Genomic DNA, 25,625 nt, shown 5'->3' with positions numbered 1-25,625 from the left:
CTATCGTGATTAAATAAATAACCAAGTGTTGTCATCCTGATAATCAGTTGTTCTAGGAGCAGTGTTTCCTTCCTCTGTTCTGGTCTTTCTGGACAGTCTTCTGCGTGTGCTTACTGAATGAAAACAGCTTGCAACAGGGTAGAGATCCCTTTGTTGTACCAGCCAGGAATGGAAAGAGCTCTTCCTAACTCCTTAGGAGCAGCAACACGAGAAGCCCTTTTGCAGTGTATTTTAGCCCTTCTGTACCATTTTCTCCATGTCGTATGTGGTTTTCAATGTTGGGATTTTTTTTCTCTTCCAAGAGGAAGAGAAAACATTTATTCTGGAGGCCAATTCTAAGGCTTCTAATTGTTGACCAGCAGACCTCACATTATTGACGTGCTTAGCATCTCACAGGTACAGATGCGTAGATTTTTAAACTTCATATAAGTTATGATTTCCTGAGGGAAAGAGGACAAATAGAGAAGGCTGTGAATCTCTGACGAAAGGCAAGCAACATACATAATCTGTGTTTTGGCACATGATTTGTCAGAGCTACTTCAGTGGATTTTGATTAATTTTTATTATGATGACTTGTCAAGTGCAAGCCTCAAGAGTGCAGCTGGGTTTTTTTGTCTGGGGAACAGTGCAAAAACATAGCGGATTTCCTGTGTGAGAGGTGCCTGAATTATTTTGTTAAAAACAGATGTTTGTGCAAACGTGAGCAATGGAAGAAGGACACAATAAGCGGTTAGGCTGCGTGGGCAGAAGCGAAAGAGTTACTAATGTCTGTAGAACTCAAATGAGAAATTTTAAACCACATGTAGAGTAAGAGAAAAACAGTTTAACTTGAAGGTCTGAACAGGCACCGTCTTGAAGGAAATGATTACAGTAACAGCTGTGCTCTGTGTAGTGCAGAATGGTGGTTTGGTGTTTGTAATGTAGCATTGGGAATTGAGGACTAAATGAAGGTAACTGGTATGGAGAAATGAGAGGACAAGTAATATTTTAGAAAAGCAGAATGCAGTGTCAATGTTGTCATGAGTAGGGGGACAGCAGTAATATCAGAATAATTGTATTGATTTGTATTGACTGATTACTTTTTCTAGGACAGGATGAAAAAATCCATCACACTCTTCTGGCGTGTTACCCCTTACCAGCTCGTTCAACTCTTACACAGTAATCAAGCTCTGATATTATCAGAAACTAACCCCACAAGTATAATCAACTTTTGGGGAAAACTTAGTCTCTTGAAACATCCTTTAGAAGTAAGACTTGTTTCATAATAGCAAAGTCATCCATTAACTGTTAAAATTGCTCTCCGTTTTCAGTTTCTACATTCTGACTTAATGTATTTATTTTTGGCAGGGTGGAGTGAAAAGCAGATTGATAGAGCTCCAGCACTGACGCTTTCAAGGTATGAGCTTCTGACCGTGAACTTAAAGCCTACTACACTGTATTTTTTTTGTTTGTTTGTTTTTGCTTCACATCTAAATCACACTAGCTTTGGTCCTTATCCTTCCTAAGAATTCTGAGTCAGATTGTGGTTTATTTCACATGCCCAGATAATTTTTGATCTGAGATCGTTAACTTGGCATCTGCTGAAAGTATCCCAAGAAGCTGGAGATGTGATCAACTGACTACTAGAACTTCTGGCCTTCTCTTGATAAATGGATTTTAAATTGTATTTGGTTGTTTCAGAAGAGTGGGGGCAGTTCCCCTCCCTCCCATATTCCCTACTGCTTTGCTTTTGTTGCTCTTTTTGACTTGTACTTCTGCTGATCCAGTGTCACTCACTTCAGTGTTAATTTGATATTTGTGAGTCATCTATCAGTTCAGTTAGGTTCTGCAGAAATGTATGAGCTTGAACTTGTAAGATACCACATCGACATTACCCTTAATAAAGTTCCTTGGTATCATTCAAGTTTAGCAACAGAGACAGAATGAAAACCTTTGGCTTTATGGCTTTATCCTTTTAACCACTCTAAAAAACAACAACAACAACAACAAAACAGCATATGATATTTAGTAAGAATATATGCAGCCAATGAAACTCTTACCTTCTGGTCGCTGACAATGCCTTACTATATACTGATTCAGAAAACACTGGAGTTGCTTATTGATGGTATATTGAACTGGGAAATGATTCTGTCAAGGAAAGATGGCTTTATATAATACAAAGGACATGGGTTGTGACCCACCAGCTGTGCTCAAATCTCTACCAGGGCAGACTAAGTTGGAAATAATATCTAGCCTGATCAGCTAAATTGACAGAGTGGTGGTTTTTTGGATGCTGTTAGATAATGACTTCATACTCTACAGTACATAGGAGACTTCAAGTTGCATAAACTGTCTTTGCTTACTGTGCTCGTGACAGAGTTGCTTTGTTTTATGACAGTTTCCTTCTCTCTGTACTTAACCAGTAGGCATTAAATAGACAGCCTAAAATTGTAATTACAATTCTGGTTTATTCCTGTGTTGTTTCCCCCCCATACTCTGCAATGTTAGAAGGGCTTACAGAAAGGAATTTACTGTCTTCCCCCTATTGCCTTTGTTACTTTCAGCACATGGCAAAAGATCACCTGCTGTGCAGGTGTGTGTTGAGCAATTTGAGGAACAGGCGAGCTGGTATAATCGTTCTGGTCTAGTTTAGAATAGGAAATCTTGCTCTGTGCCCTGAATAATGACTGATTATATTGTGAACTGCATTCAGATCTTGAAGGTGAACATGCTTTCATTAATTTCTAGAACTTCAACTTGACTGGACTCTAATACTGGTGATCTATTACTGTTTTTCACTATGATGTGCGTCCGTTTATCATGTGCCTAATTCTGCAATATTAAGATATGTTGCGTAAAATTTGATGCCTCTTTGGTGCAGGGATCTTTGTGTGCATAATTTTCCCGTTATTTTGGTGTCTTATTAAAATCCATAGATCTAATTTGTCAGTAAAAATAAGTTTTATAAAATGAGTGGAATTACTGTTTTACCATTTGTCTATATGTTATTTTGACTTCAAAAATTTCTTTATTTGAAATTTCGCATAAACATGAAAAAGGACATTGTTTTTAAAACTGACATAAAAATTCCTTTATGGAATTAAACAGAGCAGCCAGCCCAGTGCTTCAAGATGATCAGTTGCTGTGGACTACTTTACTGAGTTGATCAGACAGAGGTACTCTCGTCATTGTGCTAGCTGACATTTGGTTTTGTTGTTCTCCTGGCTAACCATTCATTCATTGCTGTTAGTCATTACCTCCTTTTAAAAGACAGACAGCACACTGAAAATAGCTTACATCTTCAGGCTCTCTTTGCTGAGAGCTTTGACTCTGCCCATTAAAGTCTTCTATAGGGAAATAAAATAGACATTTCATGTCTGAAATGCAATTCTATGTTGTCACAGTGTTAAAAAAAAAAAAAAAAAAAAAAAAAAACAAAAAAAACCTAAATAATCCCACTGCCCATTGATAGTGGTCTACTACATCCTTTTGACTTGAAAAGCATGCAGTTTGATCCCAAATGCAGAAGACGCTAAAGTCCCCTGCTCCTGCAGGAGTTGTAGAGGGTGAGCTTGTATTTAGCAGGAGAAAAAAAAAAAAAAAAGCTGCTGATGTGTTTTAGTTCAGATTAATCTTCATAATCAAATCAAATGGAAAGTTCGTAATATAAAGAAAGGCCTGATATGATATGCAATTGACTTATTTACAAGCTTGATTGAAGTGAAAGAATTTTTGTGCATTGGACTTCTTTTCTGTGCCCTAATAATAAACTTAAGCTATTGAACTCCAAATAGGCTTGATTTTAAGTGTTGGTTAACTATATGCTTACAGGTGTTTCTTCAAATGATTTTGGATGTAAGATGTCTTGTACGTTTTCATTTGTGTGTTTGATTCTCAGAGAAAGTGTCATTCATTTGCAGATGTTGAATGAACCTCTGATGTTTTTAATCTTGAATTATAATAATTACCTGATATTTGTGCCTATATGTGTATTTATTTTTTCTTCCTCACTTCAGTGTCTGGGTAAAAGGGTGTTGAGGGGGAGACCTTACTGCTTTCTTCCAATATCTGAAAGGTGCTTACAGTGAGAGCAGGGTTAGTCTCTTCTCACTGGAAACAGGTGACAGGATGAGGGCAAATGGCCTCAAGTTGCACCAGGGTAGGTTTAGGTTGGATATCAGGAAAAACGTGTTTACAGAAAGGGTGGTTAAGCACTGGAATAGGTTCCCCAGGGAGATGTTTGTGTCACCATCCTTGGATGTGTTTAAAAACCATCTGGATGTGGTGCTCAGAGACATGATTTAGCAGAGGATTGTTAGAGTTAGGGTAGTATGGTTAGGTTGTGGTTGGACATCTTTGGATGATCTTCAAGGTCTTCCAACCTGAGCAATTCTGTGATTCTGTGTGTGCAGCCTTTTGTAGTGTAGGAAAGGTAGAAATTGCACTTTAATATACCTTCTTCCATTTTGTTCAAAGGGGTTTAAAAAAAAAAAAAGTTAACAATAGTATTGCCCTAATGTCTAAAATTTTACTCAGTTTGATCTTAACCAGTGACTGTTTTAGGATATCATGAATCAGTATCAGAGCTAGAAACACCTATGCTGTTGTGCTGAGAAGCTTGCATGCCAGGCTTCAGGAGTGGTTTGTGTCTGGCTGTAGTAACTCAGGTGATATATGAACAGACCTATTCGTAGGCATATCACTCCCTGAATATAAACTGTTCCCAATCATGTCTAGACTGACATCAGAACTGTACTTGTGCAAGCCATGCTATTCTTCAGGTTCTAGTTATTAGAAGGAACATCTCAGCTTTGCGATGGTGTTGCAGCTTTGAATGTTGTGTGCCTTTGTGCTGCTCAGTACACCTTTTCTTTCTGCTGTTTGTGTCAGAAGGTGTCCATTGCAATTCACCAGCAAGATGAATATTCTTCAGCGCATTTCAAGCTTTGAGAATGTATCAGTAGATGAGTGGATTGATAGATCAGTAAATGAATTCCATTTCTAACTGTTCTTACTCAACCTCTGAGTTTTAATGATTATTTCAACTGTTGCTATAGTGTTTAACCTGCTCAGTTGCACAACGTTCAGCATTAGAGAAGCTTTCTGGGAGAAGACTGTTGTCCTGATTACAGAAGAAGTTAGTTTGATTGTATTCTGCATAGATCATGTGTTACAAGTTCTTTTGGTTTTATTAAATTGAGAAATATATGCTGTGCCCACAGCTAGTAAAGATAAATGAGTGTTTAAAGCGCACCTACAATTGTTATAGAAAAGTAAGCAGCTCAGAGTACATGACTACATAAACTGAGGTCTTTATTCTGTAGTAGTGGTCTCCTTCTGAATTTGTGACTTAATACTGTTGAATAGTACAAAAAAGATTGCAAAAAGTGGTATCTTCCATTTTTTTTTTCATTTAATATAATTGCTCCTTATTTATTTGACAAGCTGCCGAACTTCTTTTGTTAATATAAACAAGCAGAGGTCAGCTGCTTTTAAAGGTGGGGGATACTTAAACTTAGAATGCACCAGTGTAAAGAAAATACAGTGGTATTTCTGGTAAGTGTACTAAGAGGAGGGGAAAAAACAGCAACCAGCACCAGGAGCTTTGATCAAATGCCAGCTCTTACATCAGTCCTCTTTGTAATCTTTCTTGCTGATCTGTGACCTTGACCTTGTGTTTGTGTTTGTATGTCAAATCTATTTTAGGGATGGGCAAACTAAGTTCTGTTTAGTAGGATTTATACTGCAGCTTCATAGGATGCCTCAGTACAATATAAAAATATTCTGGTTGTTCTATTTGTGTGTGTAAATTATGCATACATGTATATGTGTAGTGTGCATTTTTTAAATTCTGCTTAGGAGATGCTTCTTAAAGGCATCTTCATCTGACTAGTAAAGCCATCAGAGACAGTCTGCCTGGGTTTCTTCCTAGAGAATCTCAACAGGTAGAGAGACTTCTGCTGTTTGCTTTTGGCAGAAGTGTGGTTTGAATCTAAAAAGTAGGCTCTGTCCTTTGTCCTACACACTGCTCCAGACACGTTTCTCAGACATCCCCACATGGAGAACAGTAAAGCAAGCATTCTGTGGCATTTTGGGAGGTTCCTTTGGTGACATTGAGGCCCTTAGTCCTACTTACCCACTAGGAGCTTTATGTAAGAACACTTGTGTCAGTGGAAGGAAAGTGACGAGCAAGCAGCTGAAGGTCCATGAAGTCATGTGTTCTGGCAGCAGCTTCACTCTTAAATTAGACAAATTTCTGTAGAACCATGTTTTTATATACATCTAAATGTGCAGCTTCTGAACTAGTCTGTTTTATTTATTACTGGACTTCTTCATGGTGGCTGAGATTGACTTTTTCCTGCAAAATGATGAGACTCACTAGCAGCCAGTTAATGATTTGCTGGTGCTGTGATTGTTCAACAGGGTTCTTGGGCACAGGCTTAATTTTAGATGGAAGCTGGTTTTGTAACTGGCATTGTAGGCATATGACTTTATAAAGGCTTAGTATACTTGTTGGTTTGAGATGTGCTTTGAAAGGTGGTCCCAAATTAGCTGATACTTATAATGCTTGTCATTTTCTTTTTTTCTAATATAAAATTTGAGAAATTATTTCAGAATGTTTCCCTTTGTACTGAAGGGTAGTTAAGCATTTCCACTTGCTGGCCTTCCATTATTCTTACAGTGGCTTTTCATCAGCATAAACAAAGTGAAAGTTTTCACTGTTTTTTTTTTATCTAAGTCAGTATTTTAGCTGTTCCAACTTGACTCGAGGTTTAGGTCAGTATGAATCATGTACGTGTGTGCAGCACAATTCCTAAAATTTGAGAGTGTTGTTAAGTAATCATCCCTATACACTGATATGACTTAAAAGGCTTTCAGTATTTTTGTTGGAAATTGATGAGTGTTTTCAGGTAAACTCTGGCACAGTTTAAAGATGAGAAATTTCTGTGACGTTCTTCACAGGATGTTGTTAGCTTTTTCTCCCCAAAATTCACTTAAATTTGTTCTTATGTTACAGATTCATTTCTGTTGATGTTTTTGCTACTTAGGAGAAAAAAATCAATTTTGTAAAGAACTGGAAAAAACCTTCTAGTTAATGCGGGCTCTTCCTTTTCCACTTAGCTGAAATTATATGAGCCTTTCCTGTGTCCTTACCTTTGGAAACATGACCTACAAAAGACTCAAGTCTCATTAAAATAGAAATGATATTGTTCTTTCACTTAAATGAAAATAAAAAGGAATCTATCTGTATCTATATATAAATATATAGATTTGAGATGAGGCATAGGTCATTCTGGAAGTAATGCCTCCTTTTATTTCCATGGAAGCTACAACAGATACAAAGAGCACCATAACACTATTTGAGCAAGTTCTGAGCTACAAAACACTATTTTTCAACATAGTCAACACCATCGGCTATGCATTTTTACCAGTGATAAGCAGGAGCCTGTATGCATACATGTATGGAAAAAAACATCTGCTCCAGCAGAGTTGACTCACTGTTTCACAGCAGCTGTGATGGTGTGTTGCTAGGAAAATGTGGCCCTCACAATAAAATAAATCAGGCCCAAGAGATGGAAGACAGAAGTCGCCAAACCCTCAGACCATGCGATTGGTGTGGTATGACAGTCTAGCCAAGATGGCAATGTGCTCCTCAGTCTTTCAAACTGATACGGGGCCTGGCATTTTGGTGTTGCAGGAGAATGGTTATGTTCTTCTCTGGCCTGATTCTGGAAGTTCAGAAGTTCTGGAACTTCAGCTTAATCGGTTTTGCAGTATAATGTAATGGTTAGAGTTTGTTTACCTGGGTTGCAGGATATTGACAAGAATCCCCCTTTCCTATTCCAAAAGACAACACACATCCTTTTACCTACTGAGGGCCGCTTCTTGAACTTTTTCTTCAGTGGGAAATTCACCTGTTGTTACTCCATGGACTGCCACTTTGACTCCAGCTTATAGCGGTGACATCACATCTCCTTAGCAGTAATGATGCAATTTGTGAAACTGTCATCTTCAACCTTGTGTTGGTTCACTAGGTCCTAACAAACTTTCATATGGTGTCTTCTGTTTCTCTGTGAGAAACTGTGAGACCCGATGTGTGCAAAGTTAATGGTATTCCAACATTGCCACCATTGTTTTCAATGCATTGAATCCCATATTCAGCTTTGTATGCAGTTCCCTGGTTGTAATACACTTATTTGTGTGAGTGAGCTGATTATACTGTGTCAGCTGTCCATGGCCAGCCAGAATGTGGCTTGTCTTTTACATTGCTATCACCACTGCTGAAATGCATCACCTCCCATCTGTTGTGTGACAATAAAATGTAGTGGAGTATTGTCAGGAAGGCTGAGTCTCTATCACCATACCACCGCTATCTACCTCTGACATCATGGACCAGCATAATAAAATTGGAGGCATCACTTTTGGAGCAGCCCTTCTGCATATATAATTGAATATTATGTGAGTGTGATCCTATATCTTACTATGGAATTACTGTGTGGGGTTTTTTTGCTTTAGTTGAAACCTATTCTGCAGAAAATTAAAAAAAAAAAAAAAAAAAAAAAAAAAAAAAAAAAAAGTAGCTCATTCATAGCTAGCCATGAGGCACTTGATCCCCCATGGTTGCACTGTCAGTTACCTTCAACACATAGAAGGTCAGATGTATAGAAATGTTATCTACATGCAATAATCATAAGGTAAAACCATGATTGTCCTGAAGTCACTGTATATTAATCACTTTACATTAATCAAGTTGCATTTTTGGGGAACTGATACTGTTAAGAGCAAAATCATTTGTTTGTTAGGGGAAGGTGGTGAAATAGAAGTCTGGATGTTAGATTTCTTTTAATTATGTAAATAATTATGAAGTAAGCAATATATGAAGATTGGGAAGATGCATCCTCTGTCCACTCCACTGTACCTATTAGTATATTTTTTTTTAAATAAATGATAAATTTGTTGAGCCTGTTTGCTTTTGGTATCCTTGGTATTTGTTGAGAAACAACTTCAGAGGCAGTCCTAGATGCCGAATATTCACTTCCTTCACAAGTGATATTTAGAAATTGATATTGCTCTTATTAGAGCAATGTGTTTTTGGAGGAAAGCAGATCCTGATCAAGATATGAACTCAAAGGTACCCTTTGCATCACGCTTACAAATACTGCTGAAGGAGCACTTCTTTTTATTTCAGTGATAAGAAGTATATGTGTGTGAGTCTCTGCAAAGGAATTAACTGAAATTTACATAAAATACTCGATTATCGGTGTAATCAAAAGTGACATGGGTATCTGTAAGCTATGGGGTAGCCAACATTGCTAGGGATTTTGGTCTTCCATGTGAAGATACTTTGCCTCTTAATTTGACATGTTCCAGCTTCTGCATCTCTCCTCACATGTGCATTAAAAAAATTATGTCTTTTTGCATCCCTTCAGGTTATTGTGTCAGCTTCTAGGGGATCAATCTTCTGCAGAACTTACCAAAACCTGACTGTTTAAGCAGCTGAAATCATCTGAAGGCTTTGTCTGGCCTGATGTGGCTTTCTTCCTTTCAATTCAAACCTTAAAACTTCTGCTAACACCAGAAAGTAAGGTCAGGATTTTGGCAGTACAGAGCCTAACATAGCACCAGGGAAAAGAAGCGTAGCCGGCAGATTGAGAGGTGATTCTGTCAGTCTACTCTTTGCTGGTGAGACTTCACCTGGAGTACTGTGTCCACAGTGAAGTCTCGGAGTAGTTGATATGAGAGAGACATAGATCTGTTGGAACGTGTTCAGAGGAAGGCTACAAAAATGATCCAAGGGATGGCACACCTCTCCTACAAGGGCAGACAGAGAGCTGGGGCTGCTCAGCCTAGGGAATAGAAGGCTGCAGGGGGTCCTGAAAGTGGCCTTTCAGTATCTGAAGATGGATATAAGAAAGGACTGGATCTGTTGTGACAGGACATGGAGAAATTATTTCAAACTAAAAGAGGGGAGATTTAAGTTGGTATAAAGAAGGAAAATCTACAGATAAGGGTGATGAGAGAGTGGAACAGGATGCCCCGAGAGGTGGTGGGTGCCCTATTCCTGGAGACATCCAAGGTCAGGCTGGACAGGGCTCTGAGAAACCTGATCTAGCCCTAGGTATCTCTATTTATTGCAGGATTTGGACTAGATGGCCTTTAAGGGTCCCTTCTAACTCAAACGATTTTATGAATCTATGAAAAGGCTCTCCTGCCCTGTCATTTTAAAGGGTGAGTGGTGATTCTGCAGGACTGTGGCAGCATGGTGAGGAGTGTCCTGGTTCTGGCTGCTGGGGCTCCACTTCTGCAGTGCCTTGGAGTCCCTGGAAAAGTCTGGCAACAACCTTTCAAACTGCAATGTGATCCCCAGTGTGCCCTCTCCCGATTCAGCTTTTTAAAAGCAGCAGGGTATCTTTTCCATCTTTAAAATCTCTTGGAGTAAGTAGGCCCCATCAACAAGTAAACAGTATGCCAAGCTGTTGGAAGGAGTCGGTGTTTCCTTTCTCGAAGTGATATCCTGGGATCATAGGGAAAGCGTTTGGTTTTCATGAATTTATTATTAAAAAAAAAAAGGCATGTTGATTCATAAATTCTCTAGTGTGCAACTGTGGAATATTCACCTGTTGCTGAATTTTGCTCTGTAATCTAATTATTTTTGCACTTTTTTTTTTTTAATAAAAGGGAAAGGAAATCTTCAGAATGCCTTTACAGACTAAATAAAATCTTTGAAGAGGTCTCAGCTGCTCCATTCATCTCAGTAGAGTTCAGAAGTAAAGCAGGGATTTAGCAAAACACTTAATACTGGCTTCTCTTAAAGTACATGCTTAATTGCCTTTGAAGTACCTCCACATTTGTGCTGCTGCATGCATTCGGTGCAGTGCATCATGCCTTTTTCACTGCTTGTAACCTTAGCAAAAAGTCAACAGAAGTGCTTGTACCACCACTCTGAATACATCCTTCCTGTCTGCTGAAGTCCAAGGAATGGAGCTCAGAACAAAACAAATAATTGTGGGACAGCTATTTTTCCTTTCTACACTTGCAATCAGTCTACTGAAAAATTCTGCTGCAATTTCCATTCTTTGCTCATGTAGGAATCTTTGCGTAGAACTTAATTTCATTCTGCTCTGCAGCATCTCACTACAAACAGCTTGTAACAATACAGAATCGTTTGAAATCCTGTTTTAGGTGCTTGCTCAGTGCTGTTACTGAAGCTGTTAAGCAACTTAAAGTCTTTAATATATTTATCCCCTGTTGTATTTTTGATGTTTGCATCTATTATTTTACTCCATCTGTGAAAATATGATATAGAAAAGAAAAACCAGAAGTCATTTGGCCTGCCTGAAGCACAGCAAGTAACCAAGACCCCAGGATCACAAGCTGCTACTGTATATCCTAGATTCCTCAAATGAGCAATGATGAAAATGACCGTCTGAAGCACCATTTGACATGGTGGGCTGTAGCTGCTTTGGGAATATGAGAATAGGTAGGCTGTGAGCTGTAGTGGGAGATTTAGAAAGGAGAAGTAGTAGCCAGAGATATCAGTTAAACGTGTTTATAGGTGACAATGTAAATCATTACCTGTTTTTAATTTATTAAATGGTAACAACTCAGTGTCTATTGGTTAATTGCAGAATGGCTGTTTTAGCATTTCCAGGTAAGTTTTGCAGCAGAGGCATTCATTAATTGAAAAAACTTAAGAGTTGCTTTTGTTTTCTCAAAGTGACATCCCACAATCATAGGGAAGAGTTTGATCTCCTTTAATTTATTGTTAAGAAAAGGCGTGTTGATTCAGATTCTCTGGAAGAATTCATCTGTTGCTCAGTTGTGCTCTATCATCAGATTACGTTTTCTCTTTTGTCTTTAAAAAAAATTTGGAAGGGGAACCTTCAAAATTCTTGACAGCCTGAATCAAATCTGTGAAGAAGTCTCAGTTGCTGCATTCATCTCAAGAGACTTCTGATATAGAGCAGAGATTTAGCAATATACTATACGTAAACTATGTGTGTATATATATGTGTGTGTGTGTGTGTGCATGTCAGCAAAAAGCTATTGGTTCAGATGTTGTTTTAACCTAGAAGGGTTTGTTCTCCAATTTATCTTTTGTGGCAGTAATACTTCATGTTAACTAAAGGATCTCAGAGTTTATTGTTATCTTGCCACTGAAATCTTTGCAACTACTAAGTATATCCGTAGTTTGCAAACAAAGAAGAACTCTTGATAACTGCAAAAGTAAAATTAATATTCTGGACATCCATGATTTCTACAGTTCAGTGCGTGTTATAATATTCTCTTATCTTCCTCACTCTGCCTACAGATTCTCCCTGGGCACTTTTTAAAAGGCTGTAGGACTGATTTCCCATGGTATGCTCCACTTTCAGAATGTCTCCCCAGGTTACAGCATTTGTGTTGTGAGTCGTGCTGCTGCTTTAGTTCTGTCTAGGTAAACATGACTTAATGAGCTGTGATCGGTGTGTGGTTGTGTTGGTTCTGAAAATAGCCTCTGCAAAACAAGCCTTTTATTTGTAGAATACGAGAATTTGTGAAGAAAGAGTTGAAACAACAAAAAGTGGTTCACGCACAGTCATTGCCTGGTCAAGAAAGCATATCAAATTTAATTTATCATTTCAGTATAGTGAAATATAGTTCTAGTGATTCAGAGACATTAGACACATAAGATCCCCCTGCTCTTCCTTCTTTTTTTAACATTCTATTTTTATTTCCTCATTTCAGATGATTTCTGGAATCATATTTATTGCACGCTTTCAGGGAAATTCTTTGGTTTAGTCAATATGTTTTGAAAGGGGTTACTGAATGATTGTGTTACTGAGTGATTTTGTCCAGCTAAACATTAATTCCCAAAGCTGGTTCTGATTCCGTATGACCACACATCAGACCAGAGAGTGGAAGATAAGCATACCAGATTCAAAACTTGAAAGAAATGCGTAGTTGTGAGACTGTTTTCAAATAGGTTAATTTACTACCAGGCTTTTTGTCACAAATAAAGTATGGGTTTAGAGATTTTTTTTTTTTTTTTTTTGAAATGCGATTTCCATTCTTGACAGGTGACTTCATATTTGCACATCTGGTCCGGCAGGATTTTTTAATGCTATGATAGCCACTGTGATACTAAATCAGTGCAGCTTCTTTAGAAGGGTCTGTGATGTCCTTTTCCTCATGTTATATGCCTTTCAGATTTCATTCTCTTCAATGAAAGCTCCCTTGCATCGGTAGACTTCAGTAAAATTATGAATATTTCTTTGCCCTTGAGGAATTTCAAACATGCAAGCAAACAAACAAACCAAAAAAAGAAGAAAAAAGTGGCAAGCCACTGTTTAGAGTACCTGCACGTAAACTGTACTGGCTACAAGTGCCACCTCTTGCAGTAGTCTTTTTGAGCACCTAAGGAATTCACATAAATGCATTGTATTTTTAAAAATTAATTTTATAGTGATGTCTTCCCAAATACCAGCTTAACACAGAGTGCACTGGCTTGGGGCTTTAGCTTTAAGGTATGCTTTAAGATAGCTTTTTATGATAGTGAAAAAATGCAGTTTTATTTTCTTAAGCACAAAGGAGGGTATCAAGTGCTACTTGCTCCTGTATAAGAACAACATGCTGTGAGCTGAATTGCCTTTTGAAATGTGAAAATGTATCTGCAGATAAACTGTTTGGTTTTGGAAGCTGGAGAACTTTATTTTCTGGATAAAGTATATTTCCAAATATTTAAGAAAATAAACTTAGCTGTATAGACATGGCACTTTCTGGATGGTTGACATATTCATGAGAAGCATTGTGTATGAGCTGTATTTCTTTTTCAAGGACTTGCTGTTTATTGTATTTGAACCTTTGCAAAAGTCAATGCACAGACACAGAGAATGTTGAAGAAACAGTGAGATCATAGGCAATTTGTGAGAGAAATACTGATTCCCAAGAATGAGCTACCAGCTTTCAGTTCATTGTTTAGATACATGGGTATACTCATTTACACTACAGTATGTTGCTGGTGTTTTAGTTCTGTGGGTTTTTGGGTTTTGTTTTTGTTTACTTGTTTGTTTTGAATAGTTTGTGGAACTTCCTTAAATGACTTGAAGTCTACTAAGAATGTATTTGTACAGGAACGTCTATAAGGTGTTAGCATTATGGCTGTGTAGCTGTTGTTCTAATTCCATACTTTTCTCAGATCTGATATTTTTCTAACTTCTAGTTGCCCGTAGCTTTTGAATTAAAAAAAAAAAAAAAAGCCTCTGTGAAATCAATCATAAAGCATTCATTCACTTTAAGGATGCATGGCTTTCACCTTTGTATATCCTTCTGAAAACTTGTATTTACAAGTTTAAATATGCTTTTAGTCTGTGACAGAAAATTGCAGAGCTAGGTACGTTGAAAGGCACTTAGCTGTGTTCGTGTTGAATATTAATGCTATGTGGAACTGAAAGAGAAAAGAAGGAGGCATGTGTGGTATAATGATCTCAGTACTGAGCTGTGTTAACTGTGTGAACTGTTCGTGCTACCGTTGACCAGTGTAAAACTAAGAGGTACATCTAAGCGTAAGAACCATTGTGTTTTTTAAATCTACACTTCATAGCATACTGCCTCATCCAAGTAAGTATTGAGTAGAGATGTTCTACATGAATGACTTTGAAAACAAAAAGACTTCAAAGAAGGCCTGCTTTTTCACCAGTTTACAATGAATACATGGAAAGAGTGTAAAAGTAAATATCTTTCAAAGAAGATTTACCAGGAACATGTTAATAATCACCTTTTTCTCCACTCTTATTGCTTGACTCTTCTAATTACTTCATGGTAGTTAGGAGTTGGAAGATCAGAAATGTGCTCATATGTGTTGCAGCTTATTCTGGTATTTGAAAAGAAATTCAACATGAACCTGAACACTGACTCTTAGGTATATATATTTTTCCCATTATTTTTCTTTCACTGTGGTATTGTTCATGCCTTGTGTATTCACATGCTAACATAAAAATATTGATGAAACTGTGAGGTAGAATCCAGTGTAAACTTTTCTGAGCAGTATTTTGATTTTTCTTTCATGGTTGCTAGTTCTTATTTTGAGCTGTAGAACAGAGGAATTCAATGATCATTTCTTGTAGCTACACTTAGAATAGTTCACTTTAGCTTAGATTTTACCTAATGCTTTCTGTCTCAGAATCATTTTTAGAGTTCTTCAAATTAGGTGCCACAGACTCATTGCATTACTCAATTATTTCTTCTGGAGTGTGATAATTGCTTATACATCTTGAATCTCTTTAGAACAGTATGTGGAAAAAAAATCTCAGTTTATTTAAATCTTACCCTAATTCTTTTTCTTGACCACTGTTTTTTTTTGTTTTGTTTTGTTTTTTTTCCACTTAGGTATTCTATTGCTTGATGGAGATGGAAAAAGATGGAAATCAAACTAGCTTCCTGGAGAAATCTGAAGAAAGCAAATACATGATGGAACTTTCCTACCTTAGAAGTGTGTTTTGAGCGTTCTTCCTAGACATCCTTCGTAAATATCGTAAATATTCTATATATCAACACAGGGACATGATTGAAAATCTGGTTTATCAAACAAGATACACTGGAAGAAACCTGCCTGGAATGTGACTGTGTTGTTTCTGAAAGTTTGTGAGAAAACGCTGTAGACATCTATCTATTATTTATTAACTCTGCATCTCAATTCAGCTGCAGCAAACTACTCTTTGAAGTGAATAGAAACAGAGCCCTTTTGGATACTTTTATTGAACATGACTCATGGAGAAGAGCTTGGCTCTGAGATGCACCAGGATTCTGTTGTTCTAACTTACCTAGAGGGATTACTAATGCATCAAGCAGCAGGAGGCTCAGGTACTACAGTTGACAAAAAGTCTACTGGGCATAGTGGAGAGGATCAAAACTTTAAGATTTCTGGAAGTATATTTCCCAGCTGTCAAAGTAATGGTCCAGTTCTTAACACAAGTACATATCAGGGATCTGGCATGTTGCACCTCAAAAAAGCAAGGCTGTTGCAGTCTTCTGAAGATTGGAATGCAGCAAAGAGAAGGCGGTTGTCTGATTCCATTGTGGATTTAGATGGAAAAAAGGAAGCTTTGTTAGCTGGCATGGTTGAAAATGTGCCTAAAGGCAAACAGGATAGCACATTACTTGCCTCTTTGCTTCAGTCATTCAGCTCTAGGCTTCAGAGTGTTGCTCTGTCACAGCAGATTAGACAGAGCCTTAAGGAGCAAGGCTATTCCCTTAGCCATGATTCTTTACAGGTGGAGAAGGATTTACGGTGCTATGGTGTTGCATCCAGTCACCTGAAGACTCTACTGAAGAAGAGCAAAGCAAAGGATCAGAAGTTGGACAACAGCCTGCCTGAGATAACAAAGAACCTGCCCAAAGAGAGGTTTATAGAATCTCCTCATGCAGTGCAGAGTGGACCTAAAGTAATAAATGAACCACTGTCATGTGCTGCAAGATTGCAAGCTGTGGCAAGCATGGTAGAGAAGCGATCTGGTCCTGCTGCTTCACCGAAGCCCAGCGTAGCATGCAGCCAACTAGCTTTACTCCTTTCAAGTGAAGCTCACTTGCAGCAGTACTCCAGGGAACATGCTTTAAAAGCACAAAATGCAAATCAAATAGCAAGTGAGAGACTTGCAGCTATGGCCAGATTACAAGAAAGTGCTCAAAAAGATATTGGCCAGTTCAGTTTAGCAAAAGGAATGACAAGCCATCTCAATGGTCAAGCCGGATCATCAACCAAAATGGTATCTAGCAAAAGCAATATGGCAACATTTCAGAGTTCAGTGGGAGTCACACATTCACCACCCAAAAATGTGGGATTCAAAAATAACTTGGAAAGGAATAATGTAAAAACATCTCCCAGCAACAGTTTGCTCTTACATCTCCTGAAAAGCCAGAATACCACCAAACAGTTAAAAGGGCACGAGCAGAGTGAGAGAGCCAGCATTTTTGAAGAGAGCAGCACACCAACAACTATTGATGAGTATTCAGACAACAATCCTAGTTTTACAGATGACAGCAGTGATGATGATAGCTCCCATTCTAACTGTCTTCCTATAGACTTATCTTTTAAACAGAGGACAGACAAACCAGACGCAGGTCCACCTGCATCACTGGATAACCTGACTCAGTCCTTGCTTCATAGCTGGGATCCAAAAGTTTCGTGTCCGGAGAACAAGGAAGACAAAGACACTCCGAAGGCTTCTAAGCTGAACCCCCATCAGAAAGTAACACTACTTCAGCTGTTACTTGGGCATAAGAGCGAAGAAAAAGCAGACAAAAGTAATGAGCCTCAGGGACCACACAGTGCTGCTGATGTGGCAAAATTCACTGTACAGACTGGTAAAAGGACTCCTGTTACTGACAGTCCCAATGCAAATCGAATGACTCCACTAAACACTCCGCCTTTGCTTGCTTCTACAAAAGCAGACTCTCCTATAAATCTCTCTCACCAATCGTTAGCCATCAAACGTAGCTCACCACCGTATGCCTGCAGCATCCAGCCAGACAGGCTGGTGAATCCTGCATCTAAACATTTGATAGATCTTTCAAAAAGCAAAGAAATTCAAGGAGCTAAGCTGAGCAGAAATGACAGTCCACAAAACTCTTCGGCTTTCAGTGCCAGCAAACTGTTGCAGAATCTTGCTCAGTGTGGTATGCAGACTTCCATGTCAAGCGAAGAACAAAGATCTGGCAAACATCTGCTAGTGGGGAACACAGATAAACCTGTAGGCTTGATTGATAGATTGAACAGCCCTCTGCTTACAAACAAATTAAGTACGCACGAAGAAAATAACAAAATATTAAGTTGTCAGCCTGTACCCACTGAACAAGGACTTCCAGGCTCGGAAATAGAAAATCTCCTTGAAAGGCGTACTGTCCTTCAGCTGCTTCTGGGAACTCCCAATAAAGGTAAAAATGAAAAGAAAGAGAGGGTGCTTTTAAGAGATGAAAGTTCTCAGGAACAGAGAGATAAGGCTTTGAATGAGCAAATATTGACAGTGAAAATAAAAACTGAACCATCTGAAGAATCAAATGTCCCTTATAATTCAAATGCACAACAAACAAGAGAGTGCAAGGGTAACAAATTTCAAGGATTTGTTCATTCGCTACCGAGAAACACAGCTGCTTCTCCAGCATCTGAGGAGATGAAGTCTGAGCCTCTTTCACCTCAAGATTTTTCTTTTTCCAAAAATGGCTTGCTAAGTAGATTGCTGACACAGAATCAAGATAGTTACCCTGCAGATGAGCTGGACAGAAGTCACCAAAACAGTGACCTGACACACCTGGAATCAAAGAATCTTTGCACAGTACCGAAGAAAAGGAAGCTTCACGCTGAGCCTTTGGAAAGTCCGTTAAAAAAGATGAAAACTAATGTGTCTCATGCTGCAAACAATCATGTTTCTCCTACAGAGGCACTGTATGGGCCTTTGCTAAACCAGCAAGAACTGAAATTCGGCAGAAGTGATTCAGAATTTAAATATGCTGTAAGTCATGGTTCAAATAATGAAAGTGATAATAGGAGTTGGTCTAGAGATAGTAAAGGCTTTAATGTGTTGAAACAGCTGCTTCTCTCAGAAAACTGTGAGAGAGACCTGTCACAACATAGGAATAACTTACTAACTGAGGGCAAGAAAAAAGGAAACAAAAGCAATGCAACAATTAATAAACCCGAATTCAGCATTTCTTCAGTAAATGCATTAATGGGAAGTCCTGTGCAACAGAGCAATTGTGTAGATCACAGAACATTTCAGTATCCGGTAAAAAGTCCTGCCAGTTCCCCCTTCCCTGAACATTTGGGGAGACTTGAACCTGACCAGTTCAGTGTGTGTCCCATGCCCAGTGAGAAAGGTCCCATTAGATGGGTGATCACAGGTATGGACAAGAATGATTATGAAAAAGACTCTCCGAGACTGACCAAAACCAATCCGATCTTGTACTACATGTTACAGAAAGGCGGCAACTCTATTAGTAGCCAAGAAGCACATGACAAAGAAATTTGGAACGAACCATCATTTACCGATAGTTCGACTCGTGTTACAATCAAAGAGGAGATGGCATCTGATGGAGAGCTTAAAACTCCTTTTAGTAACTTGAGAAGCTCTTACAGCAACCACATGGGAAGTAAGACCTCTCATCAACATGGTGTGAATGGAGAAGTGCATGGACTTCTGGAAAAAGTGCTAACAATCAAAAAAGAGCCAGAATAAACTAGAGCCTCGTCAAGGAGTTTACAATCTGTGGTTTTGAGTCTTTGTTTAAAAAAAAGAAAAAAAAAGAGAAAAAAAAAGGACATTAAAAAAAAAGAGTATGAACTTGACTACTGTACAAATTGAGCATGATTTTAGAAAAGCATGGTCTAATTGAAACACGTTTTCATTTGATAAACTTTTTATTTTTATGGTGATGTTATTTAAAATACATGTAGATAAAATTTGCTTTACTATAGATTGTCACGAGGAAATTAGAAAGGTTGTAATTTGTACAAGACATTTCTGTATGCATCAAATTCAGTTATGAGTACTCTTTGATCAGAGTCTTACTTGGATTTGCAAGTCTTTGGTATAACATAAAGTGTAAGAGTACAGCCTAGGTGGTGGTAATGCTGCGTTTCCTCCCTTTCCTGTAAAATAATCCTTATTTTTTTGGAAGCCTGAGCATAGAGACAGTGTACTTTTCTTGGAATGTTTAATATGCTTTGTGAAATTTTATGAATAACTTTAAAAGAAATGGAGCAGTCCGTCCAAGGTATTAATCCATCGCGTTGGAAAAGCCCATGTCAGTGTTAATAATTGAATTGCACTGAAATGTAATTTTTAGTGCTTCCAAAGTTTTTATTGTTATTTTTAAATCTTGTTTATGGTCCTGACAGAATAGTGGTGTAAAATCTGTTTTTCTTCCTTGCCCTGCTTTTGACAAAGGCCTTCCTCAGAATCCTTAGCCATTGTTATGAGTTACTAGCTACAATTAAGGGTTTGTTCTAGGTTTTTGTATAAAAAGCAAATTTTCGTATATCGTGCAAGTATCAAATCAGTCTTCTGTCGGTACATTCCTGTCACTTCCCTCCTTGAAAAGGGAAAGTCAAAATGCCTCTTGGAGTACTGTGTTTCATCAAGCATAGCACATAGATTTGGTGAGGAAAATGGTGGATAGTTTGTGAGCCAGATAGTCAGATTGTTGCTTCCTGCACAAGAGAATGCCAGCTGTGCTCAAGCAGCACATCAGACTTCCACTCGAGTACAGAATAGAATTTTTCATTAAAAACATGTTGGCCTCTTCCTATGACTAGGGGAGAGAATCCATATTCTGCCAATATTTATTACTCTCTGAACTGCTGATGCATGGTTCAATGCACTGCCTTTTCTCTGCAGAAAATCTGGTTTCAGAATAATTTTTCAGGTTGCACTGAGGATAAAATTGTGGTTTTGTCATGTTTTGTAATGGATAGTGGGATATGTCTCAGAAATCCTCCTCTGCCCTTTTCCTCAATCCCCACCTGTGCTGTGATTTGTAACATCTGGCAATATCAGTCTGAGATGGGAGTAACTGAAAATTGTGGTCAGAGCTGAGACACCTTAGAAGAATTGCTGACTGGGGAAGTGCCAAGCAGCACTATTAACGCTGTCAGTGTTAACTCCATTTGGAGCCCTTACTACTCATGGGAGAGGAAGAGGACGAAATCTGGCTCCTCTAAATTATGCACATTAATAGTTTGGCTGAACTTTTTACTCCCCTGGAAAAATGTTCTCTGTAGCTTTCAATATCATTTCTAATTCCCTGTGTTATCAGAAAACAGCTTAGCAGTTGGTTTGCACAGATAATGAAAGCCACACTTGTGTTTTAATATTGACCATTTTCACCAAGGAGAGCTGATGACATGACAAAACTGCTGTTTCTTCTTTTCAGCTCATGTTTGCAGAGATGAGTGATAGGACATTTTGCTCTTTTCCTTTCTGCTTTTGTTGCAGAGAGCCTTTCCCAAGCCTTCTGGCTTACTCAGGCAGAGAGAGCAAGCAGTTGTCCCCTTCTCCTCTGCCCACTGCCTGGGGTCCCTTCTTTGTATTGCAGTCTCTGCTGAAAGGGACTTCTGTCTGCCAGCTGGAAAATGCACCACAATTCTGTGAGGCCTCCTGTGGGTACCTTCTCTTAGGGAACACAAATGTTTGGCAGTATCCAGTATAAAACATTCCCCCTGGTTTATATGAGAAGTAACAGAGCAACTTAAAGATATATTTTTATGTTATTTGGGTGAAGCGTAATATATTAATGGGCTGTAGAAAGAAGATTTATATTTTAAAACCTTCACGCAAATCTAATATCATTCTAAATGTCATTGTCTGAAGTATAATACAGAAATAAATTTTGTCTTTAATATTTGCATTTATAAGTGGCCCGATGACTATTCAAATGTCTCCTAGAGTAATCATTAACGAGATAAAAGTATATTTTGCATTGACAGTAGAAATGAATTCTTTTTGTATGAGTCAACCCAACAGAAATATTTTAAAAAAGATGGTGTTTGTTCCAGCTGTTAAATGTCTCTTAAAGTCTTAATTGATTATTTTTCTTGAAACAACATGTAAATAGCTAGGAAATATATACAATAGAGAATAATAGATGATCCCCAGAGTAAATACAGGGCTATAATTTACTTGAAGGGCTCCTCAGAAAAATGCAGCTTCAGTGGACGTGAGTGGATGAATGTGTTTTGTAAAGCGAAGTTCTGATGAAAAGTAGAAGAAAAAGCCTAACTAACCATAATGAAAAGTAACGTTGGAGTCTAGGAGCGTGCTTACCTATGTATTTATTCTATGGTAGTCTATTGTTGTAATATATACTTTTGAACATTTAGTTTTTAAAGTTTTATAAGACATTTAAGTTAAAATGTTAAGTTTGACCAGTTAATGATTTAGCTTTCTTTTAAATGGAGTTAATGGAAGGGTATTGCAATTCTCACAGATGTCAGTAAATTATAAAACACGGGAATTTAATTTCAGGTCACGAAGTTCGTAAAAGAATCTTGCCTGTTGTGGACATTACAATCTGAAAGCAGTGTACAGCATAAAGATGAGGCCCTTGAGAGGAAAGGGCCTGCTAACTTAATGCTGCTCTCCAGTTAGCTGCTAAGAGGGCAACAGTCTTTTATGTTCAATCCTCCAGTGCCACTGATGTTACTGCTCCCTAGGGAAGAGAGTTCTTTTTCAAAATCTGCCCCATCCACACTTACAGCCTTTAAACCTGAGGACTGAAGACTTTTCCATCATTTTTTATCTTATAGCATGGGATGGGTGAGTTAAAAGGCGTCCTCATTGTCGTGCTTGGGGAGTTTTCCCTCTCAGTTGTCCCACCAAAAAAAGGAGATATGGGAGTTGGCTTTGCTGCACCAGCAGAACGATCAGTCAGGTTTGACCACATTTTTCCAGGCAACTCAAAAGATCCTTGATTTCCCCCAGTCCCTGTGGGATGAGTGAGAAACCAAGGACATCCGCTGCAATGCTCGGTGACCTCAGCAACACCAATCTCCTTGGTTCAGTAGATATTTACTGCTAGGATACGTGTTTCAGCTGTCCCCGAAATGCTCCCTCAGCCTGGGAGAGTGGAGCCTTCAAAGATAGGTGTGTGCTAGCTCAGGAGGGTGATATTTCAGCTAGGTCTTCAGACTGTGGGTTTGAAGAGGATCAGGGCTGTGTCAGAGACAGGCAGCAGCAGCTGTGTAGGTGCAGGACTGTTAGGTGCAGCCACGTGAGCTCACCGTCGGGCAAAGGAGGAGATGACACTGCATCTGGAAATGGATGAGACTGCTGGGGGAAAGCTGCCTCCACCTCATGGAGCAGTGACGAAGCGAGTTAGGAATGTGCACGCTACTTAAAGTAGCATCCCCTTGGGACTTGTACCAGAGTCAACTTTAACATTCTGTAACTCAGAACAGCTGCAGTGGCAGCAGCTGGGTTGCCAAGTGCCCCGTGCCTCGCTCGAGGTTGGACCTACAGGCCGCTTCATCCGCTGTGTTAGTGTAGCACTCAGGCTGGGCAGATTTGGGGTTTGACTTGTGATTGCCATGCAGTTATGCCTTTCGTTTCCAGAGGGAAGTGTAAGGGACCGAGAGAACCAGATTTCCAACATCTCCGCTGCCAAACGTGAGGAAATGACAGGAAGGTGACACACGATCACAGAATCAGAGCTGTGTTGCTAGAGGGCTTCTGCACTGATACCACTTAACCTGTCAGCGCAGTTTGAGAAGTTTATAACCATTGTAAGATCAAAAGGGAATTCAGCCATAACTTTCACTTTTCTTAGCCATTTGCTCTTAGTAATGTTTTTAAATTTTTAATTTACGAATCTTTTTAAAGGAAAGAAATGAGTGGTTTAAATTTACCCTGTTAAATGTTGGTGAAAGTATTACAGCTCTCATTGACGTCAGTGACATGATATTACCAGTTTGTTCTCTGCCACATCTTACAGAGGAGTAAGCTGGTAAGTATATATTATATATATTTATATATAATGTAAATAGATTGACTTGTTACACCTATAATATGTTGAAATTGGTTTTTAAAAGGTGATGTAAATAGTGGTTTCCTTAATGAAAAATACATATTTTGTATTGTTCTAATGCAAAGGAAAAAGAAAAAAACAAAACCTTTTAATCTTTTTTGTTATGTATATTCCATGTATAAGTGTAAATATGATCACATAGGTTTAAAAACTTTTGCATGTATGTATACAGTTGCAAGTCTGGAAGAATGTATAGAAAAATACTTTTATTTAAAGTTGTGATTACCTGCTGCATGAAAAGTGCATGGGGGACCCTGTGCATCTGTGCGTTGGCAAAAATGTCTTAACAAGTCAGGTCAGTTCAAAACACAACAGTATTCCACTTCTGGACATGACTTCTGCTGTGGTATTTTAGCTTTGTGAAAGAATGTGCTTCAAATCAAAAGGGTCTGGGAAAAAAAAAAAATAAACGCAAACCTACTTTTAAAACATGAAGTACTCATACAACTGTAATCAGTCATGTAAGTTCAGGATTCCATTCTGAGTAACTGAGGTATTGTACCGGGACTATTCCGTTGCTGTAAAACAAAGGAATATTGATTTTCATTGTCATACATAAGAATTTGGGATTTTACCACAACCAATTTTATTGTGATGTGTTTTCAGTAATTTATCTAACTGGTCTCATTTTTTTATTAGAAATTAATTTCCTCATGTGATGTCACAAAACTGTACATACTGCAGTGTGAAGTTTTTTTAAATCTTTCAGTGTTTACTTCCTGCAGAAGATTTGAATAAATGAGAAAAATGCATTGTCTCGATGGTTTTAAAATCTGCTTTATTTCATGGGTCACGTTGTTATCGGAGTGCTACTGGGCTCTTTGCATCAGTGCTATTAATATGTTTATGACATGAGGAAGTATTACTTTTCAGAAAGGGTGGTCAGGCACTGGAATGGGCTGCCCAGGGAGGTGGTGGAGTCACCGAGCCTGGGGGTGTTCAAGGAAAGGCTGGATGTTGTGTTGAGGGACCTGATTTAGTGGGAGCTATTGGGAATAGGTGAACGGTTGGACTGGATGATCTTTTAGGTCTTTTCCAACCTTGGTGATTCTGTGATTCCATGATTCTATGACAACAAACATATCTCAAGATGCTTATGGGGGCACACTTCTCAGCAAGGCCACTGACTCGAAACACATCCGTGGAGTTGGAAATGAAGCTGTTAAATCAGATTAGGAGCTTTACTTTACAAAGCGCTCTATTATGTTTTATCCAGATGCTGTTCTCTTTAGTAACCTGAAATCAGCAAACATAAACTGGGAACCTTTAAATGAGAATTTTCATGTGAAAATTTGTTTAAGCAAATGTTGAAACTTCTTCAGATTGCCTGGGCAGGGCAGAAAAGGTGTGCTGTCCAATTAAAATCTACTTTGGCCCACATCACAGAAAGGACTTTTCATTTGTGTTAATCTTCAGTTCTTAAGCGAACATAGAAAAATGAACATAACTTGTATGTGAAGACTGTACAAAGATTCAACAGTGTACTTGTGTCATATAGTGCTGCTTTTGAGTTGGGTTATGACACTAGCACATTTGATAGGTTGCAACATTGATGTAAGTGGTGTTTCTCCAGAGAATTTTTATTTGAGGATACGTAGGCACACTGTCCAGAGTTGTATAGTTGCAAGCAAGCAGTTGGGTCATAACTATCTTAGAGAACAATAACAGTGATTTTCACAGATCATCCTTTGCTTTCTCATCTCTTCAGACAGAGACAAATATGCATTGGATTCTTTGGGAGCTTTCTGGCAATCTGGTAATCTGTAAATTTAATCTAAAAATTCTAACTCCATAGAATTCAGGTAAGTTTCCATGAGGTATGTGGCTGAGCATTTGGATTCATTGGTATCAGAGGTGGAATAGGATTCAGATATGGGCTGTCTTTAGGATCTGTTTGGATGGGTCGTCTAAAGTATGCGGGAAGTGGCCACAGCACCAGGCCTGCTGGAGTTCAAGAAGTGTTTAGACAATGCTCTTAGGCATAGGGTTGATTTTGGAAGTGGTCCTGCATGCAGCCAGTTTAACTTGATGATCTCTGTGGGTCCCTTCTAACTCAGGATATACATGAACCTACATATAATGCCACCAGG

The 25,625-nt window shown here is 38.5% G+C and overlaps 1 protein-coding gene across 12 annotated transcripts in view; it reads left to right on the top strand.

The window, feature by feature from the left end:
- NRIP1 (nuclear receptor interacting protein 1) overlaps positions 1–25,625 on the top strand; it is a 91,344-nt gene that overhangs the window by 45,198 nt on the left and 20,521 nt on the right. For 9 of the 12 annotated variants that reach the window (XM_052666766.1, XM_052666805.1, XM_052666783.1 and 6 more), the window contains 2 exons: positions 1,348–1,396; positions 15,349–24,292. In XM_052666766.1, coding sequence (XP_052522726.1) covers positions 15,723–19,190 — 3,468 coding nt within the window. In that variant the 5' untranslated portion in view covers positions 1,348–1,396; positions 15,349–15,722 and the 3' untranslated portion in view covers positions 19,191–24,292. Of the gene's footprint in view, positions 1–1,347; positions 1,397–1,544; positions 2,533–15,348; positions 24,293–25,625 lie in introns of those variants that run through there. The other 3 variants (XR_008202424.1, XR_008202425.1, XM_052666842.1) reach the window with 3 other exon arrangements.

This window comes from Tympanuchus pallidicinctus, unplaced genomic scaffold (assembly GCF_026119805.1).
Source record: "Tympanuchus pallidicinctus isolate F22 unplaced genomic scaffold, pur_lepc_1.0 scaffold10, whole genome shotgun sequence".
NCBI lineage: Eukaryota > Metazoa > Chordata > Aves > Galliformes > Phasianidae > Tympanuchus > Tympanuchus pallidicinctus.
This window is presented reverse-complemented; position numbering and strand designations above follow the sequence as displayed.